The following is a 16957-nucleotide window of genomic DNA, read 5'->3' as shown; positions in this document are numbered from 1 at the left end:
TGTTTGTAGAAGATGTTCTTGATAATAATGACTAATGCGTATTGAGTGCTATGTGTGGGACGCTGCTTAAGTTAATTAAGGTATCATCTCACTTAATTCTCACAACAACTCTAAGAGGGATAACACTTTGTTAGTGCCTTTTTAGAAACAGAGAAACTGATGCTTAGGGGTTTCCAGACGTGCCTGAAGCCACATGGCTATGCTCACCAGTGCCACCACCTCAAGAAGAAAGTCTCATGAATTCGGACAGGGGATCCACCGAAGAGCAGACGGGTCCAGCCCTTGGGTGTGACTTCTCACCCCACTCCCAGCTGCACCATGGTAGAGCCCCACAGCTGGGTTTGTCCACACTGTGGAAGCCGGAGTGCGCGAGCGCCACCGGAGCCCTGTGACACCCTAAAAGATGCGAGTCATGGGGGCTCCTAGGTGGGAGTAAGATGTTTATTTTAAACCGCATGCCTTTGGCTACTGAGTTTTGATTTCAAAGTTGAAAGCTTAAGCACAGTGTTAGGCTTCTTAAGGAGAGTTTCCCTGGATTTCGAGAAAAGTCGACTTTGGGTTATGTTAAACCTTTCTTTTAAAACCAGGGTGGTTTTGTCGTCGTTGTTTACAGTTTTAGAAGCTCTGGGTTGGGAGGAACTGTAAAGGTCATGAAGCGCAATCCCCTGTGTGATGGTTGAACCCCCAGCCCCTGCTCAGACCTCCTCCCGCAAGAGTGAGAGGCCTCGCCCTGCCCCAGGCAGCCTGTGCTCTCCTGGGTGGGACCCCGCCAGCTCTCTGCCTTCCTGCTGAGGCCGAGAAAGGATCTCTTCTCCTTCAGTCCATCTCAGGTTTCCCTTTCTCTCTCAATAGATCATGGCTTTCTGGGTTTTTTTTGAATTTTATTCTGAAACAAGAAAAGCAGTTATCTGATCTTAGATGTCAAAGAAGCAGTATTTTTATTGGTTATGATGGGATCAGACTAAAAGGATTATAAGTAGGTATGTGGAAGAATATTTGAAATGTTTTAAAGTAACTATTTATATAAAATGACCAGTTCAAATTGATTGTATCTTTGGGTGGCACTGAATATGTTGGTTTCTTACGTGTATTGTTCTGAAGCTCATGGTTTCATTGGGGTCTCAGGTTGGTAGAAGTGCCCATCTTAGTCCTTAAGACTCTGATCCCAGTTACAGGGGTTGAGGAATCCTGTGATAGATATTCAGATAAGAGTAATTCCTGAGAAGGAATATTACATTGTTATAGAAATTTCCAAATATATACAAAAGAGAGGACAATGTAACATAGCCCCATGTACCAGCTTTAACAATTACCAACATATACCCATCTTATTTTAAAGTCACTCCTGGACATATCATTCCTAGGAGGTCTTCTTGAGGACATTCAAAAAAGGGAACTCTTTGCTCTGGAACCCTAACGTTCTCGCTTTAGTTATTGCTTCTATACCTGCACCCAGTGGGACCACCAGCTTTTCCAGACCTCTCATTCTGCTTGTCTTCTCCAGGGCCCAGTCATATATGCGCAGTTAGACCACTCCGGCGGACATCACAGTGACAAGATTAACAAGTCAGAGTCTGTGGTGTATGCGGACATCCGGAAAAATTAAGAGAAGACCCAGCTCATCTCAGCAAGAAACAAATCCAGACTGGACTCTTGTACAGAAAATGTAGCCCGTAATCACAGGTGGCCTTGGAAACCTGGGCGAGGACAAGCACGTGTTTATTCAGAGAGGGAGAAAAAGATGTGTATAAAGGATATGTATAAATACTCTATTTAATCTTCCTGATGTGAGGAGCCAGTGTTGCATGGTGAAAAGATGGTGTGATTCCACATAGATATGAATTGTCTTGCTGTTTTTGTACTTTGGTTCAGGTCATTTACAGCTGGGAAGATTCAGAGACATTCCTGTCACCATCATTTAGATAATGGTTTGCCTTAATGCAGACAGTAGGTGCTCTTTTAATATTTCTATAGACATGGCCTTTTTATCAAAGGGCTTAACCAGTCTTAGCGTTTCTTGTGGTTGGAGAATGTAGATACAGTGACGGATATGTGTCCAGACTGGCTGGAACCCGGTGTCAGCACCAACTGTCGGTTGTAGTTTTTGGAAAATATCCATTAGCTATGCCACTTGAAGACAACTTGAGAAGTTTTTGTTGATGTTGCTCTCTCTAAAATACAGGGTGCTTTCTGCTTCCTGTGTTGTGTTAACTTACTTTAACATTACACCCTTTATCATATCAATTTGTGGATTCATATAGCAAGATTATGTTGTTAGTGCTGTCGAGCAGCCGCCGATGCCTGGTGACCCGGCACACAGCTGAGCACCCTGCTTGGGCCCTCTGCGCCCCAGCGAGGCTGGCAAGGAGACGCGCCAGAGCTCTCTCCCTTCGAGGCATTTCTCCATCATATACACAACTGAAGTGGAGCAGCCAGGCCTCCCCTGAGGAGTCCCTACCATTCGGAGAGTGATAGCTGTTGCTTCTGGTTTTCGCTGAAGTCCTTCCCGCTTACTGTGAGCATCCCCGGACGGCCAACGAGAGGAGTCTCGTCTCCTTCTACGCGGCAGAAGTGGGATGATTAGAGAGGCAGTCTCCAGGACCAGGGTCTTGAGTAGCCGCTTCTTTATCAGGCTTCAGTCGTGCTTCCAGGGGCAGCCTCACTCATGGGCCACGAGAGCGACACGGCGCCTCCGGCCGCTGAGGTGCACGAGAGTCTGGAGTAAGTTAGCAAGTAAGGCCAGCACTCCCACGTGGGGAATCTCGTCTCTGTTGACTGTTTTTTATTGTTGTTGTTTTTCACTTTTCCCTCCCATTACATGAAATTGATAAACAATGAGATGTGGAAAAATCTAGACAATTTGGGTATCCTTGCCAATAACTCACTGTCTCCCATTGACTTCCTCTTACCCCATCTCTAACCTATGAGTTTTTATTTTTTACTGGGAATGAAAAGCATGGTGAAGATCCGTAAACACTCGTTTATGTTGTCATTCTCCCATTTTCTGGATTATTTTGTTTTAAAAGAATTTTTTTTCCCTTTGAAGTGGTCTGAAAGGCCAATTTCGGGAAGAATTCTGACACGACAGTCACAGGACTTGGGTAGGAGGCAGGGCCGGTTGACGCTGCTGTTTCTCCCGTTCAGTTTGAGGTCCCTGTGAGCTGCTTCCTTTTCCTTCCCATCCTCTGTCATCTTTGTGAGGGAGTTTGAAGGCTGAGTTCTAAGAGAATTCATAAAGGGAATAAAGCAGGATTTAGATTTAAAGATGTGCACAAGGTGCTAAAATAGAGAAAGGGCGTGTGAGCTTCAACACTAACTCTCCAATATGTGTGGTCTTTTATTTTCGGAGGAACTGTGGATACTCCCATAATGCCCCAGCTTACATCTCACTTATATGTGAGTAAATGGGATGGGCTTTATAATCACACACGGGTGCTAGCTCAGTGCCCTCTCACGGTCTCTTCCACACTCAGAGGGCCTGGTACAAGCGAGGGGTGCAGAGCGCCTGCCCTGAGACATTTCTGCCCAGTCGTCCACCCTGCCGTGCATCCTAAAACTTTTTTGCATCTATTTTGAAAACTACGGGAGCCTTTGGAAGACCTCTCTTATGTGTTGGGGACGGGAAGAAGCGGGATGTTGGAATTGTCACCATTCTTCAAACTGATGCCAATATGATGATACTCTTGTGAACATCTGCCACTGCAAGAATTGTACAGCTGACCAAGACTGTTTTTAAGGTAGAAAAGACACAAATTGTTGAGTGACCAAGTGTGTACATTTATATGTGTAATGTTTCCTTACAGTCATTTTTTTTACAGAGAAAAAGGGCATTTTCCTTTTTCTCCTTTCTCAACAGGTCCTATGAATAAACTATACATTCCTAATACCTCCTGATAGCAAGAGTCCTAATTTCTCCTTTGGGGCGGGGACCAGACGTCTGTGAAGCTGCCGCCTGGAGCTCCAGCCCAGCGCTCCCTCCAACAGCACTTGTAGGCCTCTCTTCCCTCCCCAGCCCCCTGCCACCTGCGTGGCCTGCCCACCAACCAGCTCAGACTCTGTCCACATTGGCATTGTGCCAGAGACTCCCCTCCCCCCAACCCGACCTTCTGCCCTGGTGAGGGCCTCAGCCCCCAGCGTCCCGTCTGTGATGGGCTTGTCCACAGGAAGTTGTCACTCGGGGGTACAGCACCTCACCATGGGGGCTGCTTCCTAACCTCGGCACGCCACCTCCTGGGGATCTTTTCAGCCCTTTCCTCTGTGTCCCAGCATTCCCGTCGCTGGCCACAGATGGCAACAGTGGGGCTGCCTCCAAATGGCAGAGCTGCCCTTGTTATTGGCAGAAAGAGACCTCTTAAAATTACGTGTGGTTTTTGTAAGGGAGCACCTAAAAGGGACTACCTGGAGATCAAACTTCCAGGCTGTCTGTCATTTTTCAATGGAGATGCAGCCAGCCAGGGAAAAACCATCAAGTTCATTAGTATTTTTTGTTTTCTTTTTCACTTGTACTTTTGTGAATATTTTAATACGTCTTTTTCATTTACTGAATTGTGTTTTGTGCTCATTTTTAATCCAGTAGAAAAGGAGATAAAAGCCTTTTCACTCATCCGCTCCAACTACACCCACTCTTGTTCTTCAGAACCGCCGAGTATATGCTGGCTTAGGCCGGGCACTGCCCTGCACACATTCGTGCGTTTTGCTCCCTCACTTCCTCTGAGTCTCTGCTCACATGTCACCTTGTCAGAGAGACCGTCTGCCATATACCAAAGAGCAACCTCCCTCACCACCGGCTCTCCCCAACCCATTAATCCTGCTCGGTTTTCTCCCACTGTCAAACTGTGTGTGCTTGTCCGTTTCCCCACTGGAACATAGGCACCCAGAGGCCAGAATCTGCTGTTGTGTTCACTGCTCCGTCCTTAGTGCGCAGAATAGTACCTGGCACTTAGCAGGTGCTGGGTATGTGTTGGCTGGACGGATGGTGGATGGGTTTATCCGTTCCAAAATCTGTCCTGAGAGCTGTCCTGTGCGAGGCACTACACTGAGTATAAGGAACCAAATGAACAAGACAAAGCTCCACAAGGAGCTTGCTGGGGTCTGGGGGTGACAGAAGGTGATATAATGGTAGTAATAGCTCCTCAATAATTGCTATGGCAGGCATTGTGCGTTTCTTTCTTACTTCTCATCTGTGAGTTAGCGCTACTTGTACTAATCTTAAACCCATTTTTAGAAAGACAACGTGAGGCCGAGGGGTCTATAACTTGCCCAAGGCCACTCAGCTAATAAGGTCCAGAGAGGTAGGGCTGGGGCTGGCACTGTTTGATCCAAAGCCTGTTTTTAACCACTGTGTCCTGTGGCCTCTCACCAAAGAGAACCTAACCTTCCTTATTCAAATCAATGTGCTGGGTGCCTGAAATGCAGTTTTCTCCCTGTTCCTTAGGATCTGGGTGGGGGTGAAGTGAAGGGAGTGGGTGCATAGATGATAGAGACACAGATGCCCAGGGGCCTTAACCTCAGACTGGAAGACAATATGGTGACTTAATCTGCTAAGAGCTGTGTCACAAATAATGTCTTACTAATAAAGCATTGAAGTTTTCCACTGATTTACTAATTTTATAAATTACCATGGATTCGTGCCAAGCTCCTGGCTTGCATACCTTTATGCTTTCTCTGGTAAGAGAGAAAGAGTTAGAGCTGCAGGATCACCTGTGGGAGTGAATCTCACGTGAGTCGCATCCATCACGCGGTATGTGGCAGGAGAACAGTGCTTCCCCAGCAGCCTCTGCTGGCCAGCAGAGTAATGGAGTCTATGGGTTCTCTCGTCTCTAGGGTTCTTCCCAAGTTAGTACTAAGTATTGGGGAGTTTCTTCCTTCTGCTGAGGCTCTGGTTTCCAAGCTGCACAGGGAACATGCCGGTCAAACCCATGCTCGTCATTTCTGAGGGCGCCTTCAACCCTGGGTGAGCTGGAGTTGAACTATTTCAGGGGATACCTCAGATGCTCTCTGGCTCCCTTAAAGCTGCAGGCTCCCTCTGACCCCTCTGGGTGATTCCAGTGCTAACTAGATTTGGGAACCAAGGACTTTTGGTGAGGAAGATTGGCCCTGAGCTACCATCTGTTGCCAGTCTTCCTCTATTTTGTATGTGGGATACCGCCACAGCATGGCTTGACCAGCGGTGTGTGGGTCCACACCTGGGATCTGGACGTGCTAACTCAATCACTAGGCCACAGGGCCAGCCCCAGGAACCAGTGACTTTCAACCCTCCCAGCTGCTCACAGAAGTTGAGGGAGCATTCACAGAGGAGGCAGATGGCATTTGCCGTGATGGTAGGGCTAGTGTTAGGAACTAACCATCTGCTTTTATGGCAGGTTCCACACTAACACGTTTTTCCTGTATATTCAAGATTTTTTATTATTAAGGATTTCAAAAATGCACAAAAGAAGACAGAAGAGTAAAATCAACCTCTATTTACCCATCCTCAGTAATGATTTCATCCATCCCTTTTTTCTTTTTCCTCTTTTCTGAATTATTCTAAAACAAATCCCCAAATCATGCCAGTTCACCCCTACATTCTTTGATGTACATCTTTTTAAGAATATGGTCATTTTCTTACATAATCATAATGTCTTCACATTTAATGGAAACATTTTAAAACACACATTGAAACAAATAATTCCTTGATTTCATCCAATACCCAGTTCATGCTCAAATTTCCCCTTGTCTCAAAAATGGCATTTTACAAATGGTCTCTTCAAATCAGGATCCAAACATGGTTCCAGTAAAGATGTCTTGCCTCTTTTAAAAACAAAAAGCAGTTGCTTTCTTCTCTTAGCGTTGTGTCAGAGCAGCTTTCACGTCAGTACGGAAAGAACTAGGCCATTGTTTCACAGTGCCCATAGGGCCTTCTCTTGTAGAGATGTTCCATAGTACTTTAAACCATGTCTGAATTTCTGGACAGTTAGGTTGTTTCCAGTTGTCTTGTTTTTATCCATCACAAGTGTTGTTGTAATTGTCACTTGTCCTTATGAACTATTAAAGAAAAAAAAAGCCAAATGCAAACCATTTGCAGCCGCAGAAAAGCAGCACAAGATGAGCGAAGTCGTCCTGGCCCCTTGGAAATGGGGTCCAATGTCTGAGGGCGATGATGGTGGCCATGGGCCCCCTCCCTTCCGCACATGCCCCCTAAAGCCATCAGGAGGCAGCCCGAGAGCCCCTGCTCTCAAGTCAGCCCAAGTCTTAGATTGTAAGAAGAACAATGGGGGGCGGAAGGCAGGAGGGAACTCCAGCACCTGCGGGAGACCTGGCTGTGTTTACAAGGAAGGAAACGCAAATCTTTCAAGCTCTGAGCCCCAGGGCAGCAGCCGCTTTCCGCTTCAATTTCCTCCCACAAACAGGATGTTAAACTATTGTCCCTTCTTGGCTCAGGGTTTGGATTTGATTGTCCGTCCATTCCTTCACCGGGGGCTTTGTGGGGTTGGCCTTTACGGTTCCAGAATATGAGGAAGGGCTAGGGTCTTCTTTTAAGCTCCCTGCATCTGGGAAGAGGAAATCTGGCAGGTTTGGTATCCCCACATTCGCTCACGAGCCCTGCCCTCCAGTGCTGGGGCCTGACACTTTTGTGGTTACTCTGCCCTTGGGGGCATTAAGTGATTTCAAGTCGTCTGTACCAATCAGGGCTGTGCTCTGGGAGTGGGAACAAAGCGAAGCCACAGGGCAGCTTGCCGAAGGCCTGAGCTTTCCCTTCTCCCAGGAGGACTCCAAGGACACTGAGGTTTGAGTCTAGATCACATTCTTGGTTCTTTCTCTGGCTTTGACTAGAGTTATTTTTTTAATTACAGAGTTTCTTTTAACTAGATAGGAGAAACATTAAATTTATTTGGAGGGAATCTCTCAGAATGTACGATAGACCCATAGGAATGGGGAGCACTTTGCAGGACCCTGTCCCCGCTCTTGCTAGCCCAGCAGAACCCCAGATGGTTTGTTTCTAATGTGTCTGGGTGCTCCCACCTCAGTAAGAGCCCAGTCTTTTTCATGTAAGCCATTCCTGAAGGAAGTTGCTCTGGCAGAGGGGGAAAATGTTTGTGAAAAGCTTGCTGGAGGATCTTGGTCTCAAAGAGTGTAAAGCATCTGTGGACACACGGGTACCCACAGCCAGCAAGTGTTGTACTGCCCGTATCCATTAGCCGAGGAGGCTGAGCTGAGCTGCGGGTTAAAGGAAACGAAACAGCATGCATCGTTGGGAAGGAGCTCACGCTGCGCAGGACACCTCAGGACACGCCAGGCTCCCGGAAAGGACGGCGGGCTGATGACTCAACGTTGGCTAGTTGAGGTTGAGCAAGAGAGAAAAAGCCCAAGGGAGAGAAGTGAAGTAAACAGGAGGAGCACTAGCACTTGGCTGGAAAGAAATGGCCACCTTCCATGTCCTCTCTAAAAGACACCGTAAGAGAAAGTGGAAGGTTTGGGTTCCTACTGTAGATTTGACATCTGTTTCAATGCATTTCCAGCTTCTAGATTCTGAGTTGGGGGAGAGAGGGCCCTTTAAGGGTAATGCAGTTATTGCACTGTCCTATGTGGGAGTCACCGGCTACACGCAGCCATTTAAATTAAATAAAATTTAAAGCAGATCCTCAGTCACACTAAGTACTTTTCAAGCGCTCAGTAGCTACATGGGGCTGTGGCTGCCACACTGGACAGTGCAGAGATAGGACATTTGCTCAGAAAGTTCTACTGGACTGTGCTGGTGTAGACCACGCAGGAGTTGGCAGCCTTTTGGAAAGTTGTGCCAGGTTACACACACACACATGCTCCCAGGATCTCCCCACACCTCTTTTTTCTCTTGGTATGGAGATGTGGTGGGTGGGGATGGCGGTACACCTCACAGTGGTGGCCCTGGTGACTGCCACTTTCTCGCGAAGAGGTCGCATACACTCACTCCTTCAGTCACTCACTCACTCAATGTAGTTATTGCCTGTTATGTCGCACACACTGCGAAATGCCAGGATGCGACTGTGAACAAGACGGAGCATGCCCAGGGCCTTCTGATGCTCCAGTCAATGCCAAGTGCTGGGGTACCAGATGAAGGAGACAGAACCCCTGCCCTTGACAAGCTCAGAGAGGAGACAGCCCCCAAGAAACTGCGCCAGGCAGTCACGTGAGAGCAGCTCCAGCGAGGAAGGACGGACAGCTGGGGAATAACAAGGACGGACGGACAGAAGAACCCAACCCACAGCAGCCAGGGAGAAGGTGCTTTGGGGCAGAGCATTTGAAAACAGATTGGGAGAAACCCGAAGATTCTGGTAAAAACCATTCCAGTTAGAGGGACCAGCCCCCCAGTTTCAGGGTGGGCAAGAGTGCGGCCGACATGATCGGACTGTTGGGTTTGGCAGGGCCTTACATTCCAGGCTAAGAAATCAGGATGTTGTCCCAAAGGCAAGTAGGATTTTAAGTAGAGGAGTAATAAAGGGGGATTTGCATTTTAGCAAGCTTACCCCGCCAATTGGTGGAGGATAGAGATCTGAAATTGAGAGACCAATTACTTATGAGGCTCTCGCAGAGCTCAGTGAGAGATGAAGGGGCTGGATGTTCAAAACGACTGGCTGGAGGATGAAAGAGAGAAGAATCATGATGAGCAGTGACGGGTACCATTAACACAGATGGGAAACAGGGTCGTGAGTGGGTGATCCTGGGGAGGTGGGGTTAAAAGGCTGCGGTTGGGGTCGGGGGAGGGAATATGACAGTCCATTGAGCAAGTAGTGGGAACCTGTAGGGCTTGACCCTTCTCAGTCCTTACCTTACTGGGCCTTTCTCTATGTGCTTGTTACTTTGAGCATCCTCCTTGAAAAGCCAATCTCTGACATCAGTCTGTTCTTCCTCCAACATCTTTCACATCTGTGTCCTAATTTCTATCTCCACTGCCACCTCTTCATTGCAGGCCACCCTAATTCCAAGCTTGCAACAGAAGCCATCTCACAGGCTTCATCTTGGCACAGCTCGCTTCCCATCCATTTTCTGCAAAGGGAGTGGTCGTTCTAAAATGGAAATGTGGTCCCTGCACTGATTGACTCCTGTTGCTCTTTAACACAATCCTTAATTCACAAATGCTTTCTGAGCACTTACGTGGTGTAGTGCTGGAGACAGAGAATGAGGACAGAGCCTCTGCCCTCTAGGAGTCCATAGACTTGTGGAAGAGACTTCAAGGGCTCATATTAAAAAAAAAAAAGTATAGGGGGCCAGCCCCGTGGCCAAGTGGTTAAGTTCACATGCTCCGCTTCAGTGGCCCAGGATTTGCCAGTTCCGGTCCTGGGCATGGACCTACACACCACTTATCTGGCCACGCTAAGGCGGCGTCCCACATAGAAGAACTAGAATGACTTACAACTAGGATGTACAACTATGTACTGGGGCTTTGGGGAGGGGAAAAAAAGAAGGAAGTTTGGCACCAGATGTTCGCTCAGGGCCAATCTTCCTCACAAAAAAAAAAAAAAGGGATCATCACTTCTCCATTCCTCTCTGTTCCTAAAGGCTTCATGGATTACCTGCCTTCTCCTAAAAAGAATTCTAGCCTGAATCACTTTCTCGAGTGATGCTCCTGAGAACCTCCTGCTGGAAGCTTCCTGTAGGTGACAAGGGGAGCTGCTGTGGAAGCTGGAGTGGTTCTATTTGCTCAGGGCCCAGGCTGTGGGTCTGAAGGCTTGACCAGAAACTGTTCCCGGCTACGTCAGAGAGCTGGTGCTGCCATCTGCTGGCCAGAGGGAAGATGCGCCCACGCCCATCCTGTCGGTAGGAGGCGGAATCGCAGGCAGCCTGAGGGGGAGAGAGGACACCTTGTCACAACCTGTTTAGTTTAGACAAGAGGAAACTGGTGAGAAGGTCACATAACCGGTTTGTGGCACAGTCAGGGCTAGAAACCAAGTTCAGGGTTCCCGTAAAGCTCAATGCCCACTTCTCTGGATTCAGACCTACGGAGGGTAAAATCTTTAAATTGCAGTCCAGCCTTTTCCTGCCTCTTCCTCTGTCCTCACCTTCCTTTATCAGTCCTTGGGGAAGAATGTCTCTGCACTTCCACTACCAGCCCGCCTCTGGCTGCCCACCTCCTCCAGCCTTGCCCGGGCTTGGCTTTGGCTTCATCAGAAGCCAATATAATGAAGTGAAAGCAATTTTCGAAGTTTTGGAGCATCAAGGATTGTGGGCACGTCCCACCGCAGCTTCACCCTGAGGCCTGCTCTCCTGGGGTGCCCAGGAGAGGTGGGGGGCTGGGGGTACGGAAGGGGACAACACTTCACTTCCAGGACGATGCAGCCTAGGCAGAGCGGACCCCCGATGCCCAGCCTGCATCTCCGATAAGCTCCACATCAAACACCTCTTTTCTATGGGACAAGCATTGTTGTCACTTGCCTCCTCATGTGCACACCACTCTCTTTTACACCCACCCATCTTCACCCCCCGCTTGCCCTGCACCCGCTCCGAGGAGGGACCGTGAAATCAGAATGACTTTACTTCGGAAGCAGTTCAGCTGAGGCTTCTGAGATGCGTGGGTCTTGTGTGTGCTCCTCTCTCCACCATCTCTGTTTGCGGTGTACACACCTCTGTTGTAACATAGTGGAACAGGCTAAGTCAGGTCTCCTTGTGTTTCAGTGGATTCTACTAGATTGACGAGCTTGCCGAGGTCGAGGATTGTGTCTTCTACGTCTTTGTATCTTCGTCTCCAGCACTTAATCAGTGCCTGGTACACGGTGATTAGTCAAAAAATGTTAGTTGGATGAGTAAATAAGTGAATGAAAATGATGATGGTAGACAAAATAACGCAGGCAAGTAGAAAGCAAGGGATTTTTATGTAGGACCATGGGACAAGTATGCAGCTTCCAAGATGACAACTTTGAAGGGGATGATAGTTAAAGTTTCATATTTGATGTGTTTATTTTTAAAATCAGTCACCTGTCTGACACTAAATTTTTACTTGTATGGCATGTTGTGATTGTGAACGCCTTTTCACCTTCAGTATCTTATTTGATACCGTAGAAGAGGGAGAATTCTCCTCCCACTTAAGGTTCTTATGGCTGTTCAATAATGTAAAAGGCAGGTTAGCAGGAAACAATCACACAAAGTTTCATAACATGTATACGTGGGAGAAACTCAGGAAAAACTGAGCAACTTGGCCATCTGGCCCCAGCTGCCTGTTTAAATATCTTCAGCTAAAGACAAGGAGGATGTGGGGGTGGTGGTTTGGGATTTCAGAGGGGAGGAAGGCAATTCACGTGGAGATGGAAATGCAGATATTTGTTAAACAAGTTTTGCTGGGCCAAAAATGGGCTTGTTGATGCCTTTCTATCACACCTATCTTACATCATACTGTAGCTAGCTTATGGTGTTAGCTCCTTCCTGGATCAGGCCTTCTAAATTAAATTCTTTTAGCCAGTTTTGGGGAAGGTCAAATGTCCTTCCCGAGTCTTCCGAGTCTTTACTGTCTTCAGCTGGAAATAATCCGCATGCACAGTGGCGCGTCTTGGGGCAGCTGCCCTGAGCCCCATCAACGCTCACAACCACACACCGAAATGGGGAGGGCAGGTGGTGAGCCCACAGGAATTAAGTGTGCTTGTGCAGAGCTCCGATTTCCGAGCCTGCTGTTCCTGCCCCCATGCCAGGCCCCCAGGCTCTGTGCCTAAGCTCCTTTGCAGAACTCAGCCAGGTTACCAGGAGGGAAAATACGCAGCGTGGCCTTTCCCAGGAGGGCAGTGCAATACTGACCTCTTAAAGGAATGCCTGCCTGCTCGGGGCCCTGCCTCCGAAATCACTATGGGAATTTGAGGCGTGTGTTAGAGTAGGATGTGTCAACGCCCATTAGAAGAACCCCTCAGGATGCGAAGGTGACTGGGATCCACAAACGGAAACCCCGGTGCACCTGCTTGAGGTGGCTACCTGGGTCCACAAAATGAGCCAGCATGAGGGAGCCGCAGCACCCAGAGGGGTGGAATCGATACACATTCCACTTGCGATTACTTTCTTACATATAAAAATATGTAAACTCTAAGCGTGTAAAAGACGTCTGTATCAAAATTACGAATCCTTCAATTTTTTTTTTTATTAATGCTATGATAGATTACAACCTTGTGAGATTTCAGTTGTACATTTTTGTTAGTCATGTTGTGGGTACACCACTTCCCCCTCTGTGCCCTCCCCCCACCCCCCCTTTTCCCTGGTAACCACCGATCAGATCTCCTTCTCAATATACTAATTTCCACCTATGAGTGGAGTCATATAGAGTTCGTCTTTCTCTGACTGGCTTATTTCGCTTAACATAATGCCCTCGAGGTCCATCCACGTTGTTGTGAATGGGCCGATTTCGTCTTTTTTTATGGCTGAGTAGTATTCCATTGTGTATATATACCACATCTTCTTTATCCAATCATCAGTTTCTGGGCATGTAGGCTGGTTCCACGTCTTGGCTATTGTAAATAATGCTGCGATGAACATAGGGGTGCAACGGACTCTTGAGATTTCTGATATCAGGTTCTTAGGATAGATACCCAGTAATGGGATGGCTGGGTCATAGGGTATTTCTATTTTTAACTTTTTGAGAAATCTCCATACTGTTTTCCATAGTGGCTGCACCAGTTTGCATTCCCACCAACAGTGTATGAGGGTTCCTTTTTCTCTACAACCTCTCCAACATTTGTCACTCTTGGTTTTGGATATTTTTGCCAATCTAACGGGTGTAAGGTGATATCTTAGTGTAGTTTTGATTTGCATTTCCCTGATGATTAGCGATGATGAACATCTTTTCATGTGTCTATTGGCCATATTCATATCTTCTTTTGAGAAATGTCTGTTCATGTCCTCTGCCCATTTTTTGATCGGGTTGTTTGTTTTTTTGTTGTTAAGCAGTGTGAGTTCTTTGTATATTATGGAGATTAACCCTTTGTCAGATAAGTGGCTTGTAAATATTTTTTCCCAATTAGTGAGCTGTTTTTTTGTTTCAATCCTGTTTTCCCTTGCCTTGAAGAAGCTCTTTAGTCTGATGAAGTCCCATTTGTTTATTCTTTCTATTGTTTCCCTCAACTGAGGATTTACAGTGTCCGAAAAGATTCTTTTGAAACTGATGTCAAAGAGTGTACTGCCTATATTCTCTTCCAAAAGACTTATTGTCTCGGGCCTAATCTTTAGGTCTTTGATCCATTTTGAGTTTATTTTGGTGTGTGGTGAAAAAGACTGGTCAATTTTCAATCTTTTGCATGTGGCTGTCCAGTTTTCCCAGCACCATCTGTTGAAGAGACTTTCTTTTCTCCATTGTAGGCCCTCTGCTCCTTTGTCGAAGATTAGCTGTCCATAGATGTGTGGTTTTATCTCTGGGCTCAATTTTTAAAGCTTTATTTCTGCAGATATCTGACCCACGTGGTGAGAGGGGCTCTGGGAGCTGCAGACAGGCACCACGAAGACGTGTCTTCAAATCTTCCCCTGCAGACCATGACGAGAATTTGCTGTTTGTGATACTGCGCTGCATACAAAAGACTGAACAGCTGGACACTTAAAAATAAACATTTTCAGTTTAATAAATTAACTAGAAATGTATCTGTCACCGCAGGTACCTTTTTTTTCTTCTTTTTCTTGGTTGGGAAGATTGTCCCTGAGCTAACATCTGTGCTCATCTTCCTCTGTTTTCTATGTGAGACATCACCACAGCATAGGTCCACGCCTGGGACCCGAACCTGCGAACCCCGGGCCGCCAAAGTACAGTGTGCGAATTTACCTAGTATGCCACCAGGCCAGCCCCACCATTTAGATATTAATATTTTTCCATATGATATAATTTTGTATGGGCTGAAATAAACAGGGCAAGCTAAAACATTGAAAGGCAAAGGCAATTTGTGCAAAGTTGGAGAAAGTAAAGCAGGACACTGCCGACCTTGTGTGACCCTCCAGAAAGAGAAGAAACCAGCACATCTGGTTCTGTGTCTGGAACAGAAGAGACCATGTAGGAACCTGGAGGGTGCTGGCTACAGAGAATGGTTGATGACAGATGGTCACAGGAGAATGAGTCTTACTAAAATCTTTATTCTCTTCCATGAAATGTTAGAAAGGATTGTCCAGGATGTTAACTCTCATTAGGAATTTGTTTTTTTGGATATCTTGCATGTTTACTTTGCCTGAAACAATTTTTTCCCATGATGGGAGACTCAAGACCGTTTGAAGCCATTGATCTTCCATGAACTTGGAGCTCGAGTACCACCATTCCTGAGAGGAGGGAAAGAGAAGAAAGAATGAACTGGAGCTCTCTGACCTGTGCGATTAGAACTGATCTAAAACAGAAATGGTCAAATGTCCTTGAGCTTTTAAAACCACGTGCCCAGAGACGATGAGTTTTGCTGTCCAAACTAGGATACTGACGCACGACTCTTTAAGTAAACGCACAGAAGTGGACATTCATTCACTAATCCAGCAAACACTGAGTAGAAGGTGCTGTGCTGGATACTAAGCGTGGTTTCTGCCTCCTCAGAGTTCGCATTCTTGAGGGGAGGAAAGACGCGCACACAAATGTAACACCAAGTGGAAAGTGGTGAGGGCCACAGGAGGGGGCAGAGATCGTGCTAAAGGCAATCTGGAGGAGGGGGCGATCCCATGAGAGCTCAGGGGAAGGGGAGGTGCACACAGCTGAACTATGGACATGTCACACGTGTCGTTAAGTCCAGAAAGGCCTGTAGTGGCCGTCCACACCCTGGGGACCCTACCCAGGCAGAGGGCTCCTGGGGCTTCCTCAGCGGGGTGAGCACCCCCCGCCCAGCTCGCTGGCTGAGGGGACATACTTTACTCATGTTCAGCCAGCACTTCTCCAGCACGTTCCCCTGTGTGTCAGAGAGCTGTAAGGCCGTGTTCAGGAAGAGGTCGCAGTTCTGCCCGTCTCCCATGAGTATACAGACATATGCCATCAGGTGGTACAGCCTCGGGTAGAAGACGGGGCCAGTGGTACTTTGAGCCACCAGATTCTCCAGGTTCTAAAGAAAAAACAGCATATCAGAATCAGAAAGGGGTCCTTGGCGGCAAAGTTTTCTCCTCCACACATGATTTGGGAATATTTCAAGGAGATGAGCAATCATGTGAAAAAGCATGTTACAGAGACACACAGAGGGCGTCGTGGAGACAGAAGGACCGCAGGCAGGTGGAGCAGCCCCAGGGGCCTCCCCAGCCCAAGAGTGCGATATGGGCGGGCTCATTAGCCCTTCTCTGCGACCACTTTTTAAAAAAATACATTTTCTTTTGATTACCAAAGCAATCTAAGTTAATTGCTCAAAAGTTTAGGAAAAAGTGAAAAGGACCCAAAAAAGTAAGAATCACACATAACCCTAGCACCCAGAAAGGAATATTTTTAACATTTGGGAACATACTTTCCCACTTCTTCGTTCCTTGATCACACATGGACGCACACACACACACTCATATCCACCATAACTGGGGGCATGCTAAGCACACAGTAGGGGAAGCTTTTTTTTCTCATTTAGCATCACGTTATGAACATTTTCTGACAACATAATTCCTTTACATCAGGGCTCACAAATTCAAATTCGGATAGCAGACAGGAAGTGACATAAATAAGCAGGCTGGATGAAGAGGGGATTATGTCATCTTGGAGGAGGTGCGCCCCATCTAAGTGTCACCCCCATCAATTCCAGCCAACAGCTGCCCTTTAGGAATGCGGGCCTGGAGTCACCAGATACTCCAATTTCTAAAGGAAGAGTCAGAAAGTCAGATTTTTTTAATATGAAATATCCCAATATTTAAATGTAGCACTTCTAACTTAACCATCTTCTTTTTGAAGGGCTTATGGTTTTTATTTTCTCCTAGTTTTTTTAATACTATAGACCTGAGATCGACATCTTTATAGAGAAATTTTTGTTTTCCATCTGATTATTTCTTTAGGATAATCCCCAGGAGGAGAATTAAATGACGTGCATATTTTAAAGACATTTATGCA

The 16957-nt window shown here is 46.9% G+C and overlaps 2 protein-coding genes across 2 annotated transcripts in view; one reads left to right on the top strand and one right to left on the bottom strand.

The window, feature by feature from the left end:
- MPZL1 (myelin protein zero like 1) overlaps window positions 1-3886 on the top strand; it is a 57122-nt gene extending 53236 nt beyond the window's left edge. The window contains exon 6 of the mRNA XM_044757730.2: window positions 1505-3886. Within this exon, the coding sequence (XP_044613665.1) occupies window positions 1505-1606 (102 nt within the window). The 3' untranslated portion in view covers window positions 1607-3886. The remainder of the gene's footprint in view (window positions 1-1504) is intronic.
- Window positions 3887-9741: 5855 nt separating this feature from the next.
- The window catches only part of ADCY10 (adenylate cyclase 10), a 76644-nt gene continuing 69428 nt past the window's right edge, over window positions 9742-16957 (bottom strand). Inside the window, exons 27-28 of the mRNA XM_070496982.1 lie at window positions 15792-15980; window positions 9742-15222 (exon numbers count right to left, since the gene is read on the bottom strand). Coding sequence (XP_070353083.1) covers window positions 15061-15222; window positions 15792-15980 — 351 coding nt within the window. The 3' untranslated portion in view covers window positions 9742-15060. The remainder of the gene's footprint in view (window positions 15223-15791; window positions 15981-16957) is intronic.

This window comes from Equus asinus, chromosome 25, assembly GCF_041296235.1.
Source record: "Equus asinus isolate D_3611 breed Donkey chromosome 25, EquAss-T2T_v2, whole genome shotgun sequence".
Taxonomy (NCBI): Eukaryota; Metazoa; Chordata; class Mammalia; order Perissodactyla; family Equidae; genus Equus; species Equus asinus.
This window is presented reverse-complemented; position numbering and strand designations above follow the sequence as displayed.